The sequence below is a fragment of the Armigeres subalbatus genome, unplaced genomic scaffold, assembly GCF_024139115.2.
Source record: "Armigeres subalbatus isolate Guangzhou_Male unplaced genomic scaffold, GZ_Asu_2 Contig1516, whole genome shotgun sequence".
Lineage (NCBI taxonomy): Eukaryota > Metazoa > Arthropoda > Insecta > Diptera > Culicidae > Armigeres > Armigeres subalbatus.
In genome coordinates, this window is record NW_026942304.1 from 8,904 (window position 1) to 30,488 (window position 21,585).

Sequence of the window (21,585 nt, forward strand, 5' to 3'; positions counted from 1 at the left end):
TTCTAGACAGCTGTGCAGTAACCAACACGAAATGAGTGAAAACAAAGCGAGGATCACCATTTTTTCTGTGGGGGCTGCCTATCCGATTCCGTTTTTTCGCACTTGTATACAAGTTTGATAAATTTGTTATCATGGCTTGTTATGATTCGGAACAGTTTTTGCTTCTCTTTTATCGTTGTTCGTTATCTATTGAGAGCGGTTTCTGCAAACCCTGCTGGCGACACAATAGGTATCTACGAGCTAACACAGGAGATATTTTGGCAAACTCACAAGCTGAATCCCCTTCCCTGTCAGCATACGACCAAAGTTTCCACCGGGGTCCCATCTTCCCTAAGGTTGTTCATTGTTGAACAGCGAAACTATCCTATGATGCTGATGTCTGCACAGTAGTGGGTGCTGGTTGGGTCAATTTTTCATTACAAAGTAAACATGCATGTATTTTAAATTAAATTTGGTTTATTTTGAATTTTTTCTTTCTTTTTCACACATATACATTTACAATAGCTTTCTTCTCTCCAAGAAAATTCCTTTCCTTTGGCTTTACAGATCGTAGTTTCAAGTCAAGTTCGAATTAGTATGTTTTTGTGACGTTTTTCTCAGTTTTATTTTTTCTAGTGTTCTCTCTCAGTGTCTCAGGTCGTGAAAATAGATTCGTTTTCAGGATGCTGCGGTTCGCGTCTGGCTTTTCTGGGTCCGCTTGAGAAACCTGTTAACCGGCGCCCGGTGGGCCCCACGGCAACAAACCCTTTCGGGAACTGGAATGCACGCCGGATGACAAGGTGGATGGCGTTTGGCGGAGGAACGGTCGAACGTTTAGACAATTGCGAAGTTTTCTTAAATTGCAATCGATGGGCTGATGTTTGTTGGTAATTTGAACGTGTCTCTATATTTATCTCTCGTTTTGCCTAGTTGAAGATGGTAATTTCGGGCTGTACTAAACGTACTACGCGTCGCAATCAATTCTTTCGGAGACGTTGCGTGGGGACCGGGACTAGTCAACAACTTCCAAAGCGTAATTCGGATTGTTCGGCTGCGAAGCGCAACTCCACAGTAAAAACTAAATCATTTTCCATTTGTTTCAGTTTCGAATAGTATCTTATTTCGTTATTTTAATTAATAAAATAAATACATTTTTTATTAATAAAATTATAAAAGATTCAGAGCGAAAGTACAAAATTATAACAAATACAAAATAAAGAAAATAAAGAATGATAACGTTTAAAAAAGTATCATTATCATTATGTTTTGATGGACATAGCTATCCTCTCTCGATATAACAGGCGATTCATTTTCTTTTGTTCTCGCATGACGCTCGCAAGATCTTCCAATACCTAATATACAAGTTCCGCTCTCGGAGAATTATTTGCGACCGGCACGTTCGCTCACTTCCACATACAGATAACACGTGTACGTTAAACAATACTAATTCTTTCGGGCTGAAAATGTGTATGTGTGAGCGTTGATCATCGTTGTTGGTTGTGTCTCTCTCTCAATTGTTGTTGGCAAGATGTTGGTTGCTGTTGTTTCTCGGATACGCTTCTCTGTATGTGTTTGTGAGGGGGAAACGTGCCACGCGCACTGGCTTTGCTCTGAAATCTTTTGTGGTTGTATTTGTGATGACGGCCTACGTCAGCGAGTAGCGTGAGGATCTTTTTTTTACGTGTAAATAAATTAATTAAATAAATAAAAAGGTGTATTTTATCTATAAATTAATTGGGTTGTTTCAGAATTTAGAAGCCGTGGTCATCGAATGTAGGGAAGTTCAGACCTGCAAGTGATGGCAGAACAGATGGTTGTCTCTGGGGCTGTGGAAGAGAGAAGATAAAGAGGACGTTTTGTATGAGCATGAGTGTATCAATATTTTGCATGTGTTTCATTTATTATTATCAAATAATGCTGAATGGCAGCGTTAAGTTTAGAAGTTTGATAGGATACTTTCAATGGTGGTAAGTGAATCGATGATCCTTGGGTGTGATTGTTGATTCCGTGAAGTGCACGTCAATGTAGTTTGAAGAGAATTATCACTTTCTGTAGTGATTCAAATGAAGATCAATGAAGGCATTCCATTTGAATTATTGAGCTTGTGATTGTGAAACTCGTTTGGTGCATTGTGTGTGATTCCGGTGAATGATACTCAGATAACACAATAAAACAGGAAGGCATTTTATGCTTGGGAGCTTGACTTGTCAAACGATGAATGGTAGGAGGTTACAGTAAATAACAGAAGAACTCGTCGTTATCAACTGGTGACGATTGAGCAGGGTACATGAGACACACTGAAGGTGGGATTAATCAGGTACTCAAAAAAACATAAATATTGCTACCATTCGGTACACTTACAAATGTGAACGGTTCATATGGTTCAATTTATTCGTTTGGATTGGGCGTACAATAGTCTATCATTTGTTTATTTGCAGCGATTTTACGCTCTGATGACCGATGGCTAAATCGATACAAGAAAAAAGAATTAATGAGGCCCAATTTTGCATGTGACATATTTTTGCGAAAATGAATTGAAAGAACATGAAAACTAATGGCTTCTCTTCAATCTGTTCCTAGCGTACTGATTTATTCAGAAAACCACGAGATCATATGAAGATTCATGAAATTGAATAATCGATTCTAAGCAGAATAGAACGCAGGGAGTATACTTACTGCTGGGCTGGCACCGCGCTGCACTGAACCGGCACGTCCTCCCTTGGTGCGGAATTTGGTGGCAGCTTGTTCGGCAATGTCGGCGCGCTCTTCGGCTTCTTCCAGTTCCTGCTGAGCCTTGCGGAACTTGGCAAGATTCAGAGCGGCGATTTCCTCGGCTTCCTCAATCTGCCTCTTGTAAGTCTTGATCTTCTGCTGCAGCTTGTCGACGAGATCCTGCATGCGTTCGTGGTTCTTGCGGTCTTCCTCAGACTGGAAGGTCAGTTCCTTGATGCGGCGCTCAGACTTGCGCAGGTTCTTCTGGGCATCGGCGTGTCTTCTCTGTTCGCTGTCCAGTTCGGATTCCAGCTCGCGGACGCGCTGTTCCAGTTTCTGGATGGCCTTCTTGCCTCCCTTCAGGGCGTTGGTTTCAGCATCGTCCAGGCGGACCTGCAGTTCCTTGATTTGTTGTTCAAGACCCTTGCGCAATTTCTCCTGGGTCTGGGCATGATCCTGTTCGGCACGGAGTTCATCAGCCAGGCGGGCGGCATCAACCATAGCCTTCTTGGCCTTCTCTTCGGAGTTCTTGGCTTCGTTCAGCAGCTCATCAAGGTCGGAGTGCAGGGTCTGCAGTTCAGACTCCAGCTTCCTCTTGGCGGCGGCAATGGAGGCGTTCTGGGCGGAAACTTCGTTCAGCTGTTCGTGAGCGTCGCTCAGTTCCTGTTCGGCCTGGCGGCGGCCACGGTCGGCCTGTTCCAGCAGGGTACGCGATTCTTCCAGTTCGTTCTGCAGGGCGTTGGCACGGCGTTCCGAGATTCCAAGCTGTTCACGGGCATCGTCGCGGGCACGCTGTTCTTCCTCCAGGGCGCTCTGGACATCCTTCAGTTGTTGCTGGTAGCGCTTAATGTTCTTCTGGGCCTCAGCGTTAGCCTATGTAGAAAAAGAAAGAAAATAAAGAAATTAGAATTGTGCTCCAATTTTATCGTAGAAGATGTATCACGTTACCTTGTTGGCATGATCCAGAGCAATCTCAAGCTCATTGATGTCAGCTTCCAACTTCTTCTTCATGCGCAGGGCCTCAGCCTTACCCTTGGCTTCGGCTTCAAGAGAGGCCTGCATGGAGTCCAGGGCGCGCTGGTGGTTCTTGCGGGTGTTTTCGAATTCCTCTTCCTTCTCCTGGATGCGGCGATCGATTTCCTGGCGCACCTGAGACAGTTCCAGCTGAGCGCGCAGAACCTTGTTCTCTTCCTGTTCCAGAGCAGCCTCGGCTTCTTCGAGAGCGGCCTGCAGTTCGTCCTTTTCGGCTTCCAGACGCTTGCGAGACTTCTCAATCTCGTGGATGTTGCGGCCACCTTCGCCAATCTGGTCCAGCAGATCCTTGACTTCATCAGCCAGGTTCTTGTTTTCACGGCGGACAGCCTCAAGCTGCTCCTGGCCTTCTTCGTAGGCACCCTTGAGACGGAACAGTTCGGTGGAGTAGTTGCGGCATTCCTTCTGGGAAGCATCCAGCTCGGCAGCCAGATCGTCGACCTTGAGTTTCCATTCTCCAATGATCTTGTCGAAGGCCTTCTGCTTCTTCTCGGCAGCATTGGCAATCGAGGTGGCACGGTCGACCTCGAGCTGCAGATCCTCGACTTCGGTGGACAGGCGCTGCTTGGTCTTCTCCAGAGCGACGCACTTCTGGTTGAGCGACTCGATGGTTTCCTCGGCTTCGGCAAGGCGGGCCTGGAGTTTCCTCTTGGCTTCCTCGAGTTCCTCGGCGCGGGCAACACCCTCGGACTCGTACTTGCTGCGCCACAACTGGGCTTCGGCGTTGGCCTTGCTGAGCTGGCGCTGGATGTCAGCCTTGCCTTCAGCTTCCTCCTCAACCTGTTCACGTAGGCTGTCGAGGTCGTGCTCCAAGTTGCGGAACTTGCCGAGCAGGGTAGCGCGTTCGCGGGATTCCTCGTCGGCGAGACGCTTGGTATCCTCCAGCTGCTGGGTGAGCGAGATCTTGATCTTGCTCAGCTGCGACACCTGGGATTCAGCATCCTCCAGCTGGCGGAGCAGGTCGGAGTTCTCGATCGACAGCTTCTTCTTGGAGGAGTCCAGGTCGTTCAGAGTGCGGTTGGTTTCATCCAGCTTGCCCTGGACTTCGTTCAGAGTGTGCTGCAATTGCTTGGCAACCTTCTCCTGGGCAGCCTGTTTTATTTGTAGATTAAATTGCCACGGACAGGATGATGTATCGTTCGATTTAGATGGGAATGGGAAAAAAGTCAGATGGTTAGTATCAATAATCCGAAACCGGATACGAGGCCACTCATTTACAGAAGCTGAGGCTGTGCATGTTGATTTTCTTTGATCCTATATTTACAGTAGGATTGCTATTGCTCGAGTGCATAGTGAATTGATATTTTTAAAACGATGAGTTTGGTGTGGGTGTAAGTAGGTGTTATTGGGTGCTCGTGATGTGTTGCAGATGCGTTTGATAATTCTTCCATTATGTGAGTAGTAGTGCGAGTTTTAGGAGCAGATATTGCGCAAAAATTCAGCTGTTTTAGGGAGTCAGTTTTATATCGGAAGTGAAATTTAACGATTGTATTCTTAGAAAGCAGCGTTAGAGCTGTTGGTATTGCTTGAAACAAGGCTATACAAAATTTTAGTTGTAGCTTGATTGAAGATAATGACAGCTGCAAATCTTTTAATACCTTCTCATTGGCCAAATGATCTAAGCTGAGACGGGAGTCGTTCAATTCAGCATAGTATTGACTGCGCTCCTTTTCGGCTCTAGGGAGATAATTGGATGACAAACATACAAACGGGTAACGGTTAGATTCGGTGACGTTGTGGTTGGGGATGGAAAATTCGTTTTTATCGATTATTAGAGAAAATAATTATCCAATTCAGTCGCTGCATCTACTCGTGGTTTTGGTGGTGGTGATGGTGGTGGTTGGGCTCGCTGGTATTGGTTGGATGCATATTGTGTTGTATAGTTTGAGGGTGTGGTGATAGACCATGCTCAGTCATCAACTTGCTGCTCAGGCGGATTCGAAGGGAGTGATAAGAAAGGAAGATAGGAAATACATTACCTTTTCGCGGGCAAGAGTATCGCAAGCGGAGCGAGTGTTGTTCAATTCATTGTACATATTTCCGCGATCATGTTCAGCCCTGGATGAAGGATCATTTTATTAAGGAATGGAGGATGGGATTGTAGGATGCAGGTAAGTGCAAGACAGAATATAGAAAGAAAAATATTGCATTTAGAGAAGAACGGCTGTGGTCAGCGATGCATTCCAACCAATCCGATTGGTTAACCTGTGAATGAGAAGATCGGAAACATATTTGATGCAGTACGATTATACTTACTTAGTCTTCAGCTTGTTGAGCTGGTCAACCTGTTCGGCCATCTCGGCGACGGCATCGTTGTGCTTCTTGCGCAGGTTGGCCAAGGTACCTTCGTGCTGGATGTTGGATTCCTCCAAGTCGCGGCGCAGTTTGGCGAGTTCGGCTTCACGCTTCTTGTTCAGTTCGATCTGGGCAGAGGTGGCACCACCGGCTTCCTCCAGGCGCTCACCCAATTCCTCGAGTTCACGAGCCAGATCGGCACGCTGCTTCTCAGCCTTGGCGCGGGCTTGACGCTCGGCTTCGACTTCCTCCTCCAGTTCCTCAATGCGGCCCTGCAGTTCCTTGATCTGCTTCTGCAGTTTGCCAACCAGGGACTGTTCATCTTCCAGCTTGGCGGACAGGGCAGAGATTTCCTTGTCCTTGCGCAAGATGGTCTGTTCCAGTTCCTTCTTGTTGCGCTCCAGATCGGCAACGGCTTCCTGGGTGAGCTTCAAGTCACCTTCGACCTTGCGCTTAGCTTTCTCAACATCTCCGCGCAGCTTCTTCTCGCGTTCCAGAGAATCCTCCAGTTCGTCGAGGGTCTGCTCCAGCTTGGCTTTAACCTTGTTCAGGTGGTTGACCTTGTCTTCAGCGGCCTGCAGCTCTTCGGCGGTCTTCTGGTTGACCTCACCCTGAACCTTCTTTTCCTTGTTCAACTTGTTGATCAGTTCGTCCTGGTGGGCGATCTCATCGTTCAAGTTGCGGATCTGGTGATCCTTGGAAGCCTTGTCCTGTTCGATCTTCTGGATCTGCAGTTCCAGATCCTCGGCATCCTTCTTCTGTCCTCCGATTTCCTGTTCCAACTTCTTCTTGGTCTGCAGCAGTTGGTTGCGGGCATCTTCCTCCTGAGACAGGCGCTCCTGGGTGTCACGCAGCTGGTTCTCGAGGTCGTTCTTCTGGGCGTTCAACTTGGCAGCCTTCTCCTGGAAGTCCTGGAGGGCACCCTTTTCGCCGGACAGGGAATCCAGCAGAGCGGTCTTTTCAGCCAACAGCTTGCTGTTGAGGGCTTCCAGTTCCTTGCGGGCCTTCTCTTCCTTCTCGAAGGCTTCCTGGGCCTTCTGAGCCTTCTCTTCCAGTTTCTGTAATTTAGATTTAGAGGCGGGCGCACCTTTAGCACTACCATTCACACTATTTTCTTCGTCAACTAGACTGGTTGTCGGAACGGTTGCTTTCACGGGTTTAGTATCGGCGTTGGGTGGTAAATTGTTTTCCGCATTGGCAAAGTTGAAGTTAAATGTAACTTCCACATCGGGTTCGATTTGATTTTCCATGTTGCTTCGAGCGTTCGATTAAGTAAGGTAAGTATTGTATGAATTAAAGAAATGCTGCTACTGGTCAAATGCTATCGAATCACTGGATTTAGCTGGAGACTATTTAACACTACTTAATTGCACCACAATTGGCTATGAATACTGGTTGATATTTCTCTAAGTCGTTGGACCACGTAAAGCTCAGGTAGAGGTCCGTCCGCTGTACTGCGAATCACTGGAGTGTATGAAATGATTGGCCATCCAGCAAGAGGTTGCGTTCGCTATGTCACCCACTTCGGCTCCAGCCGAGCGCACAGCTTCGCTTAATCTTCGGCACCAATTAAGTGGACCTACGCAGTGGAAATATTTGTGCATATCTATTCCCATCCCGAGGACGAGAGTCATTAAGAAAACGACACTCTTCTAGTTCCGACAGGTTGAAACAATTTCCAACCGCTATGGCACGGGGAATGTGTAAAATTATCACGAAGAGAAATTTTTATCAAAAATTGTTCAAAATAACCTGGAATATTTTCCGCCCACGCCGAAAGCGGGGCCGATCCAATCGCGAGGTAATAATTTATTTTCCACCCAGCCCCACTACTGGAGGCGAATCGTCAGAGTGCTAATGAAATTTTATGTTCACTAATTTCCTTCCTCTTCAGAGTGTGCTACTAAGTGTTTTCGCCACAAGTGGCAAAGGTGATGCGGATCTATTTTTGGCGCTTGAATCAGCGCCGTTAATTATGGGTCCGGCACAGGTGAAAACCGAGAAAAACTGTTGGCCCGAGTTCCATGGAAAATCAAATCGTGATGATCGCGAATGCAACCGCTGCGGCAGTCGTCATCGTTGCCGTCATTTTTAGAAAAAGGAAACTTACAGCAATCTGGTCCTCAACGCGGGAAACGTTCAGCAGAGGCTTGACCTTCTGCCACAGTTTCCACCAGGCCCAGGTACGGAGCTTCAGGTACTTGCGCAGATTGCGCTGGACGATCTCCAGGGAGACGCGCTGTTCCTGCATCTTCTTGAAGTTCTTACGGGCGATGTAGCCACGGCACCAGGACTGCATCCAGGACATGATCTTGGACAGACGCTCGTCACGGAATTCCTCCATCTGACCCAGGACACCGGCACGGAAGAAGACCTGTTTGTGTGGAAGTAAATGGAGGGGGAGGGGCGGACATCGCGAAACACGATGTGTAGAGAAAACTGTCGGTTAGATCTTGTTCGGCTTCAGGTTTCTCCGTTCCACGACGACGGTGCGATAGCACACGGTCGGGCTCGGAGTTGTGACGAGTGAGTTACAGACATTCACGACAACACATATAATGGCTTTTTGTACAGAGGATAGAATGAGAGCGGTAGGAAGCGATAAACACAGATATTTTTCACGAGAATGATGATGAAAAAAAGGATGGCGGTCGATGGGAGGTTGACAGACATAAAGGGGAATTTATGACTATGGAATGTGTGAATCGAAGGTGAGTGCAGAAATCTAACGGTGTTTAGATTCAAATGGTTTCTACTATTTATTTTTGTTTCGCATGGGTGAGTGCAGAAAAGAAAATGTTTCCGCCAACGGCGGACATATTAGTACACGCGCTGAATCACGTCATTCGGATTTATTGATATTTTTATAGTGTGTGAGTTAGAAAGGCCAAATAACACAACATAGAAGCGAAAGATATCTGGAAGATTTCAATTAAATTTCTGTGATTAAAATCACCATAAGTTTCCCACTTTCCAGATACCTTTGCTGACACTCAACACCAGTTTTCAGAGACCGTCCAGTTATACCTTGGTCTTGCCCAATCGGAACTGTTCGTCCGGTAGTTGAATATGGGCCACAATAATCTGACATGCCTTTTCTGGTGAACAGGGTTCTTTAATCAGTTGAGGGCACAGAATTTTGTATCTGTGTTGGGAGAGTAAAAGTACAAAAGGGATATATGATTGTGGGTGTGTGTGCATTATGGTACAATGTGGATCGAGGGGTTAGTTTGGTATCCCTATCGAATATCCTGGCACTCTTCAATCTGCTTTTTCTGAGGGGTTATGTACATATGTATGAGCTATAGACAGTCTGTTCATTAGGAGGCTGGTCTCAAGTAACCTCTTATGGACAAATGCTGGTTTGAGGGTGATTTTGCTATCGGAGCGAATGAGTTCCCTAAGGTAAGTAACGAAGTGATCCCGTTGGTGGAGTTGACGGTCTCAATCGTATAACTCCGAGGATCCGATGGGGGCCAAATGAGAATATGTATAAATCCGCTTGCACGGCGCTCCAGCTGTTGTGATGTTGCTGCTGCTGCTTTGTACAGTTCGCGAAAGAAAAACCCTATTTCTGATTATGCTTCTACTCAATCGAACTATGGCTACTACTAGAGGATAATTTGGATCATGCCTTGGTGAGACCCAATCGGAATTGATCTTCGGTCAGCTGGACGGTGTCGATGATGATACTGCCGCACTTCTTGCCGTCCTCGACGTCCTCAACAAGCTTCGGGCAGAGGATTTTGTAACTATTCGTGGGGTGCGATGTTGAAGCGAGACATGTTAGGATTATCGTAAATGGAAGGTGTAGAATACAGTTTCCGGGAGGAAGAGATAATCATTTGGTAAAACATTAGTGTTCAGTGGGTTGAAATGAAGATAGGTGAGGGTCGCGGCAGAATTCTATGTTTCAAGAGGAATCCGCCCGCTAGAGGAATGTGATTTGAGTGTGGTGGTGTGTTGGAAGAATCAAAATGTGGTTGGTGTTTCGGAAGAACGAAGCGTGTCCAGATCATTGACGTTCGGCTTCAGTTCTTCTTAACTTAAAGCACAGACTAAACAACTGTCACGGGGGGTTCATAGTTGGTTGTAACAGGACAGGCATAACATAACGCATACAAAAGAGTTGCTATTTGGGAGTAAACGCATAACAAACGGTACTGAGTTGGGGATTCATGCCTTGGTGTGTCCGAGGCGGTACGATTCGGTGTCGAGACCGATGGAATTCAAGATAACTTCGGCGACGTTCTTAGGCTCTTTCTGTTCTTCGGCGGCCTTGGGGTTTAGGATTTTGTAGCTGGATAATGGCACAATCACGTTGTGTGGTTTAACATGTGTGCGTGTGGTTCGGGTAGAACGTGACGGGACATTCACAGTGACAAGGTTTACACGAAATATCGAAGAGAATAAAAAACATAAAAAATCAAATGAATTGCTGTGCATTGGGAGCTTTGGTTCAACTTTCGAGTTGACGTAATCCCTGAAAGGAAATGGTTTCTGGTTTAAACTGTCATCGTAGACGTATCATTTCTACAAGTCCATTCGGTTGAGTTTCTGTTTATTTCTGGGGCTGTGGTGAAACACATAAAGGTGTAGACAATCACAATTTGGTGAACTGAACGAAGAGGAACGGGGCTAGACAAGACAGAATTGAACAGGTGGTCAACGGTTTCCATCTTCAGATGTGATTCTTCACATTGACCATCCAAGGATGTGGTTCGTTGGGGTTCGGTGCGGGTGGCATATGATTGGACAAAGACGACTGGGTAACAGATATAAAGTAGAAAAAGGTAAGTTCTCGCCTTGGTGTGACCAATACGGTAGGACTCGGGATCCAAACCGATGGCATCGAAACATTTCTGGGCAGCATTCTTCGGTTCGCTTTCAGCCTGCATGGCAGCGGGGGCCAAAATCAGGTAACTACAAGTCAAGAAAGAGTCAGCTATTAGTCAACCGCTAAGCTAGAATTCGTCCAAAGTCCGAACTGTCGTCAAGGCTGTGTGGGCTCCTGGCACTAAGTGTAGCTATGTATTCTATTGTATGGCTGAAAAGTAGAAAAGTATGCTCATTTGTTGGCTCAAATTGACACTTACCGCAGCTTGAAGTCGGGGTACATCATTCGGTTGGGGAAACCTTTACGGCAAATACGGATACCTTCAAGTACACCGTTACAGGTCAGCTGGTGCATAACCAAGTGGGCATCGATGAGACCGGTCTGCTTCAATTCGTTGGGAATGATACAACGGACGAAGTGAGGCTGAGTCGACTTCAGGGTGGTCATCAGGTTGTTCAGCTGTTCCTTGTACGAGGAGGAGACAGTGGCGAAACCAGCGCCCTTCTTACCACGTCCACCCTTGCCGCCACCGGCATCAGCACCGCCAGACTGTCCTGGGTGATCGGCGAAGATTTCTACCAGCAGCTTGTTCTGACCCTTCTTGAACTGATCGACGACGGTATCGTTCAGAGGATCCTTGTTCTTCTCAAGCCATCCGGTGATGTTGTACGAGACAACACCGGCGTAGTGACCAATGGCGAAGTGACCGGCCTGGCAACCTGGCTTTGGTGGCTTGGGCTTCTGGAACGGAGCGGACTTGCCGAGATGGTTGTTCATCAGCTTCTCAGCAAAGGTCTGATCAGTGGCTTTCGGGAACATAGACTCTTCCTCAAGAATGGACAGGATACCCATGGGCTACGGAGTAAACAAGTTCGGATAAAACCAGAAAAGAAAACATCGGTTAACACGGCGCTCAACGCATCACGGTTAGACGGCCTCGAAACGGGCCGTCCGGGATGCATCGTAAAGCATGCTAAGCTGAAAAACCGCGTGCAAATATTTAGTTAGTGCCATCAAATTTACGCTCTCCTACACGGTTAGTCTCATTTATCTACACAATACAGTTTCCTGCAACCCATTTCAGGCGCTTACCTTACCCATTTAGCTTTAGTACAAAGCGCATTTCTTCAGCGAAAAAATTGAAACTCAGCAAGAGAAAAATGAGCGGGAAACACTTCAAAAACCAAAGGAAAAATCTGTTTCCCACTGTGGTACAGCAAAAATGGTCTCGGCGCGGGGGAAACGCACGGAAGTGCTAACTTCCGCCGGGGCTAATCTACGGGACAAGAATTGAAATAACGTAGCGTTCGTAGGCAGTGGGTGGCTCGCAGTGACTGTTACTACCTTCTCGATCAGCTCGATCGTCGGCTGGAGGTCCAGACCGAAGTCAATGAACGTCCACTGTATGCCTTCGCGTTCGTACTCCTCTTGCTCGAGGATGAACATGAAGTGATTGAAAAATTGCTGTAGCCGCTCGTTGGTGTAATTAATACAGAGCTGATTGAAACCATTGTACTGTACCATGGCCGGGGTTGAACAGGAGGTGAGGTTGTGTGTGGGTTGAAAGGAGAAATAGATACACAATGAGCTATGAGAGTGATGATGGAGATAAGAGAATGATTAGTCGTTTAGAGAAAACCATGAATATCTGAAATGAGAACCGTTGTGGAATGTTGGAATATAACGTCTCGTGGTTATATTTCGGTTGTCGGGCAATTAGGGATGAACGTAGATAAAAAAAAACTCTGGAGGGTTATAGAAAAGTTGTTGTGTATGGAGGAATCACGACATTCAACACGTGTGGGGTAATCAATCTGTTACGAGAGATTCTAGAAGAAAATACACAAAACGCATCGAGCAGTGGTTGGCCGGCAGAGATCACTCCCGAACAAATGGGCGCTCTACCTTCTCGATCAATTCTATACACTGCTGCAAATCCATGCCGAAATCAATGAAGGTCCACTCGATACCCTCGCGTTGGTATTCCTCCTGCTCGAGGACGAACATGTGGTGATTGAAGAACTGCTGTAGCTTCTCGTTGGTGAAGTTTATACAGAGCTGTTCGAAGCCGTTGTACTGTATGATTCGTGTGGGAAGGAATATGCGAGGTTAGTGTTATGTAAAGAATGACCCGGCAGGGGTTGAGTTGTCCCAAAACAACAATTTTTGTATTGTTCTTTCTAGGCCCCTGCCGGAAGATGATGGAGAACCCAAAGAGAATGACTCGGTATTGTCGCGTATTGTGCTCTTCCTTCAGAGACACTCCGACGTAACCAATGATCAACGCAACTGTCTTAGTAATGGTAATGACGAATAATGGTAGTATTGTCTTTGGTACGGCGTTAGAAGTTCGGGATTGCACGAGTCTATCTCGTTGAAACCCGCGGTATGTAACTGTGGTAAGCGTTTCGCATAGAAGCGGTCGTTGTAAGGGTCGTTGAGTTGTACCTTTTCGATCAGATCGATACAGGCCAGCAAGTCCATGCCAAAATCGATGAAGGCCCAGTTAATACCTTCCTTCTTATATTCTTCCTGTTCCAGGACGAACATGTGATGGTTGAAGAACTGCTGCAGCTTCTCGTTTGTGAAGTTAATACACAGCTGCTCGAAGCCGTTGAACTACAGTAATGGAAACGGTGGTTGAGTACAGTTAGTCGAGTCTGGTGCAGGTCATACACAAAATTGAGGTCCCCTTTAGATGAGTATTCTCCGTTTGTCCGGTGTCCATTTTTTTATGAAAAAGTGATGAGTGATGATGTAATATCGGTACATGAACATGAGCTTTTGCCACATAAAGAAACACGAGTATACCTGTTTAATTCCTTCGTGACCCCAACTGAAAAAGCTTGAAAGACCAACTTCGTGGTGCATGCTGGAATTGTGATTTATGATTTATACATGCTACAGGAGGTACTCGTTCGCCAATCAAAGTCAAGTCTAAAAAGCAGCTATCCTTGACTTAGATGCGGAAACATTCAATCACAAAAAAACAAATCGTATAACGACGGGCAATAGGGATGAAATTTGGTATGAACCTTCTCAATCAGTTCAATACAGGCCAGCAGATCCATGCCGAAATCGATAAAGGCCCAGTTAATACCCTCCTTCTTGTATTCCTCCTGTTCCAGGACGAACATGTGATGGTTGAAGAACTGCTGCAGCTTCTCGTTTGTGAAGTTAATACACAGCTGCTCGAAGCCGTTGAACTACAGTAATGGAAACGGTGATTGAGTACAATTAGTCGAGTCTGGATCAGGTCATACACAAAATTGAGGTCCCCTTCGTTTGTCCGGTGTCCATTTTTTTATGAAAAAATGATGAGTGATGATGTAATATCGGTACATGAACATGAGATTTTGCCACATAAGGTTACACAAGTATACCTGTTTAATTCCTTCGTGACCCTAACTGAAAAAGCTTGAAAGACCAACTCCATGGTGCATGCTGGAATTGTGATTCGCGATTTATACATGCTACAGAAGATACTCGTTCACCAATCAAAGTCAAGTCCAAAGAGCAGCTACCCTTGGCTTGGTTGTGGAAACATTCAATCACAGAAAGCAAATCCTTAAACGACGGGCAATAGGGAAGAAATTTGGTATGAACCTTCTCAATCAGTTCAATACAGGCCAGCAGATCCATACCGAAATCGATGAAGGCCCAGTTAATACCCTCCTTCTTGTACTCCTCTTGTTCCAGGACGAACATGTGGTGGTTGAAGAACTGCTGCAGCTTCTCGTTGGTGAAGTTAATACAGAGCTGCTCGAAACCGTTGTACTAAATGGTATACGGGTGGCGAAAATCATTAAGTGTGTGGTTCCAATGTGTTCCCGAATGTACGTTTGGTCGTGTTGGTTGATCATTTGTGAAACCCTCCCTTTTCCCCTTTGCCCGTGTTGAGCCCCTTCCTGTTCCGACAAGAAGCAAGTCGATTTGGAACCAAGCTTCGTTGGCGATCACCTACTCAAAAAGACCATTTGAAGCAGATCACCCCCCATCGCTAGGATCCCCATGCGACCGGTTCGTCGGCAGTGTTGCCCCCAGTGTGTCGCATACTTACGTCGAAAATTTCGAAACCAGCAATATCCAGCACACCGATGAACTGGACGCGCTTCATCTTAGTGTCCAGAGTCTCGTTACACTTCTTGACCAGCCACTTGAAGAGACGATCGAAGATACCCTTGCAGAGGGCACCGACGGCGTTGGTGACCTGGTCCTTGTTCTGACCCTTGGTGACGAATTCGGCACCGACCTTGATACGTGGCTTCAGCAAGTTCTTGTACAGATCCTCAGTGACGCAACCCAGCAGCTTGGCGACGCGATCACCTTCCTCGGTACCGTCGGCTTCAGCCTGCTCTTCGCGACCCTTTTGCTTGAACTTCATGCCACCCATGTGCATGACAGCGGCGGTGATTCTGTAGATGTTGTCCTTCTCCTCCTGGGTGAAACCCAAGACGTTGAAGGCTTCCTATTTTAGGTGTATGGGAAGAAAACGTGCATTAGAAAGTGTTCGTCCGACGAACGGACGTTCGAGTAAAATGCGACACATGAAGTAAAGCGCGCTTCCCCTGTTTGATTGATGTTCGCGATTCACGCATGGTTGCGGAAAACCGGAAAATCAACCAAGTGGGGCTAGCGCGGTGGTTAGTAATGCTCAAAATGGCGTCTAAGCGTTATTCGAATAGCGTTTTCTACAGAGAAGTTTTGTTCGTTTCGATTCCTGAGTGTTTCGATCTCATCGTAGGTGCTTGGATTCGACATGTTTGACGCTCTACTGTTCCAGACAGCTTCGTTGCGCAGACAGGTGGATTCTAATAAGTGCTCGTTTTGATGGTGGAGGTTCAGGATTTGGGAGAATTATCCAGTGGGTACAACAACTTACATCGGTCAGCAGACATTCCTCACCATCATCGACATTGGGAATGGTAATTTTACCCTGGGCGACGTTGTAGTAATCGTAGATGTCGTTGGACAACAAGCACATATCTGTAGATTTTCATCGGACGGTTGAAAGAACGGATCTCAATTATTTGGTTCTGGCTGTACGGTTGATGGCGGTCCGGTCGGTACTTAGTTTTTTTGGGATTCATTATATAGTGACATGATTCTATGTTTTCTTCAGTTCTTGGTGAGTTGTGCTGCTGGTGCGTTTCGGCTCTTTGGTAAGTTTGATTACAGCGCTTTGGAACAAAACACACACACACGCAAACGTGTACGAAATAAAACACTCACACAAAGTGCGGAGAACATTACGTACACAAAAGGGTAAGGACGAGTAACGGGGAGCGTTAGTTGGTGAGAAAGTTCAGGAATTCATACATTTTGACAGCTCAATCCAGGACACGCGGCAGCGGACGCTTCGTATTTTTGTACAGCGGAACGCGATTTAATACAACAGTGGGGACTGGTTGGTGTGACGCTTGCAGTTTGCATTGGTCTGTACAAGGAAATTAGGTCGATCGGTGTGCGAGTGCACCAAAAGGTAATTCACCAAAGGGAAGACCCGGTACGACAGACTTACGTCCAATGATTCTAGCTCTTCTGCGTCGTTCACACCCGGGATGCGTGTCTTTCCTTGAGTAATCGTTGGATAATCACTAATGCGCGTACTGAGCATCGTTAGTTCTGTCCAATCGGATCGGTTCAAAATGTATGGATTTCAAAGATAAATACGAGTAATGAACACTTGATAACTGAGTGTGTATTCAGGTGAGATTAGTAGAGGATCTGGGTTTCGTGTAATGTTGGCAAAAGGACAACAACAGAAGCAACATTCAGCGATCAGAGTCCAGTTTCTGCCGATTCTTACTTCGGTGCCCAGCATTTCTTCGCCATCATCGACGCTTGGGATAGTAGTTTTCCCCTGCGATACGATATGGTAGTCATGAATGTTGTTGGAGAGCATACACAGCTCTGCAGGCCGATGGTGAGAAAGTGCGGTTGCATGAAATAGGTGATTCAAATTGTGTAGGGTACGGTTAGTGTAATGTGTGAAATCAACGGAGGCGTAAAACTGTAGTCCTGTGGTTTTCGCGTTGATGTCCTCACGAAGATACGGATGATGTAAACCGTCCGATGTGATCCGTTGCGAGGGATCCATCGGACGGCTGCTACTCTACGCTATAAATCAACGATAGTTCATAGTATCTACCAATGGAAATGAAGTACTCGACCATCAGTAGGGTCGTTCCATCAAGAACTACGCGATCTACATTCAAATCAACTGAAGCGATCCACCCTGTCAAAATCTATAACTACTGAGAGAACTGTTCATGGTTCCTCGAAATCTTACATCGGTCAGACTCATTTCTTCGCCGTCGTCTACGTTGGGAATGGTAGTTTTACCCTGGGCAACAACCATGTAATCGTAAATGTTGTCACTGAGCAAACATTTTTCTATTTGAAGTCCATTGAACAAAAGAAAAATCAACGGTTAATGTGCGTTCTCTGACGATTACTGCTGCTCGGAGCAGATTTGATGGTGACGCGGTCTCCTGAAAAAAATAACTTTTCCTTTCGTGTTTCAGTATGAAAGGAAAAGTCGTGCTACGGGTGCACTTTTGTGCTATCAAAAACGCTACAATGTGAAGGAGGGGATATGTCTAACAGTACAATTCCTAAATTGCTGTTTTCGGGGTAGGGGGTTCACAACATACAAGTCCGGGTTTTCTTTGGATCGTCATTTGTCCGCGAAGTGGTACGTGGTCAAAATAGTTCGTAAAAGTCCCTTGTATTGTCATTTGCATCAGTCCGAATATATTACCTTTCAGTCCCTTGACGGAGCCGGACATCATCTGGTAGAAGATATGGTAAGAACGCTCCAGCGTCTGTTGGGAGATGACACGGGCCTTCTCCAGCAGGTAGGTCTCAATATCAGCACCAGCCAGTTTACCGGATCCAGTGAAGTGAATACGGATGAACTTACCCTAGGGGGGTTGCAGAAGAAGAAAAATTGTGTTCAGTTTTCCAACGGCTCCGACTTTCAAGTTTCCAGCGTGACTTACGAAACGGGAAGAGTTATCGTTACGGACGGTCTTGGCGTTACCGTAGGCTTCCAGGACGGGATTGGTTTGGACGACCTGATCTTCCAGGGAGGCCTTCTTCTCAGTGCCTTCCTCCTTCTTGGTCGAGGCGCCAATGGTGGCGAAGTACGCAATGACCTTCTTGGTGTTCTCAGTCTTTCCGGCACCAGATTCACCGGTAATCAACATAGACTGGTTCTCGTGGTTGGTCAACATGTTGACGTAGGCACCGTCAGAAACGGCGAACAGATGGGGTGGCACTTCATTACGACGCTTACCACGGTACATCTTAGCGACACGCAGAGTATACAGGGGCCAACGCTTGTAGGGATTGATGACAACGCAGAACAATCCGGAGTAGGTCTGTGGGTGGGCGGTAAAGACATTGTGGTTAGTCGGCGGTATGACTGGAATGAGTGTTGAAACGAAATGCAACGGGGTACGAGAGAAAATGCTGGTCCCGAACGCGCGGCACATGTCGATCATGTGTTTCTCGGTCCGGGACGCAGTGGTGAAGGCGATTCGTGGTGCGGTGTAGATTTTGTTCTACGATACCGACGCACAGAACACTCGAATGAATTGTGTAGTCAATGTAAAGAGATATTTTTTTGGGAACGCGCTGCAAGGTGCAGCTATGGTCTCGAATATGGTGATGGATTTTCAGAACGATCCATCCGACGATAGAAGATGATGTTGTAGTGATGTAGTTGTGCGGGTGTTCGTCGATCCGGGTGTAGATCCAAAACGGGTGCCATTTTTGCGATTGATTGGTCCTTTTTCGAGGAGGTTTCACGCTCGCAAAAGCAGATGGTGCAAAGAAGGAGTGGATTCTTCTTGGGATGTTAATATCGGGAACAGTATTGGAATGATTTTTGGTTACATTTTGAGATGATTGTATCCAGCGGTGAAAGTCAGCCAGGGTTAGTTCTGGGATATCGAAAGGTTGGCGGTGTTAGCCAGTGAGTTCTTACCGCAGAAGCAGAATACTTACGTAGATAAGCTTGGCCCTATAACGCTCTCTCAAGTTATGCAAGACAGAGGCATCGTTAAGATATGTCAAGTTGGACATATCCTCGCATTTCTCGTATTTCGGTGGATTGACCTGGTTGACCAGATCCTTCTTGAAGTCCTTGGACTGAATAGGTCATGTGTTCAACAAAAACATCAAGTACCCCGAAGTGTTGGGTGACCCCATATTAAGTCGAAGCCACGTGCGGCATGTCGACAATATCGATAAATTTGATTGGAAGTATAGAAGAGAAGAAGAGCATCTGTTAGTTCTCGTTGCCATGAACTTACGTAGATCAGTTTGCAGTAGTATCGTTGGCGCAAGTTGTGCAGTACGGCAGCTTCGTTTAGATAGGTCAGATCGGCCATATCTTCGACTTTTTCGAACTTTGGAGGATTCACTTGGGAAACCAATTCCTTTTTGATGTTTTTCTCCTGCTCGTGTAGATGTGGAAGGGAAAAAATTGTGAAGAATGTGTTAAGTGTAGTTTTTGGTAGAGTGCTGGGTTGAATGAGAACAATCCATCTGTTGGTGATCTATCCTGCCGACCGAATATAAGTTGTGATCTTTGAATACAACTTCCATTCCGTCTGGTACTGAATTCGATCCCTTCAGAGTCATGTTCCGTATATTGTCGTGTTTGAATCCTCTCCGGTTCCGTCGAAACTGCGCGCTATCAGTCGATTGATACTGTTGTCTATGTCCGCGGGTTGTGGACGTCGGAACGAATGGTTTTACCTCACCACCGGGCAGGCCAACGGTGACCAGCTCACCCTTGGTGGCCTTGATTTCACCGAGGACGTAGCCCTCCTTCTCGTCTGGAACCCAGCAGGCCTTCTTGGCATCGTACGGCTTGCTTTGATCGATACGCTTCTGTTCGAGCGACACGAACAACCACTCGCTTGGATCGGGATCATCACCGACTTGAACAACTGGCTTCGGCATCTTGAGCTTTTTTAATTTAAAAAAAGTGAGACGGGGCTAATGAGAGACACGTTTATTTCGATTGATTTTTTCAGCCCTAGTTGCCTTCCTGAAAAGGGAAGAAAGAGAAAACTATCGGTTAAATGTTGGCACAATTTCTTTCGTTTGGTTGGCAGTTTTAGCTGGAGCCATTTCAGTTTGCAGCAAGATCGAGGACGTCCTAACGTAGCGCAAAACCAGTGACTTTATTCGGTTCAACAGTTGATTCTTAGTTCAACTATAGATCCAAATAAAGTCACTGACAGTTTAAATCATCTCATATTAAATGTTTTTTTTTTTTAATTTTCTGTCAAGTATTTTGCAATGTATTGCAATTGAACAGAGCAATACTTTTGAAGTGAAAATAAACTCAAATTTGTAACACAAACGATAACAATTCTAAAATCAGTTCTATTATCGTAAAAACAATTAAAAATTTCCTTTCCTTGATCTATCCATATTTAGATCGTCTCATTAAACTCTCAATCCGATAGTGTGTACAATATCTTCATTGTATGCAAACCTTGCACTGAGCAATCAGATCATTCCTTCAACGGCCGATGAGTCAAATTCTACAAAAAGAAAATATCACGCTTGCGCACCCATGAAATCGCGCAAACCTGGAAAGTGACGATCCCACGCAGAAAATTCCAAGTTATGCAACGGTATTGATCACGACACAGACTGTTTTCATCTTTTCACGCAACCCCTCAGCAACTTGGCTTCTAATAATAGACACCACCGGGATTGCACAAGTAAGATTTTTCCGCCTCTGCTGGGGCCATAATTTTCAAACTATAGGCGGGCGAGAAAATTTTCGCGCGCGCTGTTCGGGATATTTTTAAACATTTCCACCGAAAGCAGATTTTCACATTCCACCGGGTTGAACATTTGGACGGGCTACGGATTAGATAGGAATCGTTGATTCCAAAAATGCCACTGCTAACACCGTTTGAAAAATAATTTATGTACAAGGAAAGGTAAGAAAATTTGGCTTTGAATTGATAAACTTTCTGGAATTCATTGCTTTATGATAATCGTTGATTTGTTTAGGCCAAGTTTTCGAACCAACTATCATAGAGTCTTCATAACGCAGTAAAATTTTCACCAGTTCTAATAATTCACTAATTTGACTAACTAACCATTGAAATGTGCAATCAACCTAATCAAAGCTAGGCTAAGCCTTTATTTAAAAAAATTGCATCACATTATGCGTTTATTGCCGAACACTTTTCCAAATTACCTCAACACTATTAACAGTTTCTTCGAGATCACTTAACAATTCGTTAAAGTTCGATAAACTTCGTATAGTCCAATAAATATGATCACTTATAAGAACAATCACCGTTCCAACAAATTACACCGAATAAAAATTGTACTCCAAGGTGTAACACCCGAGAGAGACACACAGAGATCGACTAGACTAGAGACTAGAGAGAGACGATCTGCAACCAACGACAATTGCGATCGAATTGAATAGGCCCTGCGAGCGATCGGTACGATCAAGTGGCCATGTCACGGCGCTACCGAGCCGAAAATTCACGAACGTGAACCGAAAGCCAAAACACACAACTGTGTGAGTCACTCCGCTGACCGTCTGGGAAGGACAACCATAGAAGTTCGGCCCTGTGTGTCATCGAGAGGATACGAGACAGGGTCCTAGGACCGATGACGGCAATCGACACGAAGATGCGTTTCGGGAGTTCTATTTCTGAAACACAAGTCGACCGGCTCCC

The 21,585-nt window shown here is 45.9% G+C and overlaps 1 protein-coding gene across 25 annotated transcripts; it reads right to left on the minus strand.

Annotated features, from left to right (window-relative positions):
- Window positions 1–433: 433 nt before the first annotated feature.
- LOC134202905 (myosin heavy chain, muscle) lies at window positions 434–19,847 on the minus strand. 25 transcript variants are annotated; one of them, XR_009977373.1, is made up of 16 exons: window positions 19,625–19,847; window positions 18,869–19,012; window positions 17,860–18,240; window positions 17,619–17,781; window positions 15,738–15,841; window positions 14,916–15,323; window positions 13,891–14,061; window positions 11,115–11,710; window positions 10,824–10,941; window positions 8,129–8,392; window positions 5,980–7,076; window positions 5,703–5,781; window positions 3,640–4,815; window positions 2,656–3,564; window positions 2,341–2,443; window positions 434–1,805 (listed from the first exon to the last, which is right to left on the minus strand). XR_009977373.1 is itself a non-coding variant. In XM_062677900.1 (15 exons), the coding sequence occupies exons 1-15, from the start codon at window positions 19,829–19,831 to the stop codon at window positions 1,731–1,733; spliced, it is 5,892 nt and encodes a 1,963-aa protein (XP_062533884.1). In that variant the 5' UTR covers window positions 19,832–19,847; the 3' UTR covers window positions 434–1,730. The 25 variants fall into 25 exon arrangements, 24 of the variants coding, with proteins under 24 accessions (XP_062533884.1, XP_062533877.1, XP_062533874.1 ...); XM_062677900.1 differs by lacking the exons at window positions 2,341–2,443; window positions 10,824–10,941 and adding an exon at window positions 10,201–10,318; XM_062677893.1 differs by lacking the exons at window positions 2,341–2,443; window positions 5,703–5,781 and adding an exon at window positions 5,322–5,400.
- Window positions 19,848–21,585: the final 1,738 nt, after the last annotated feature.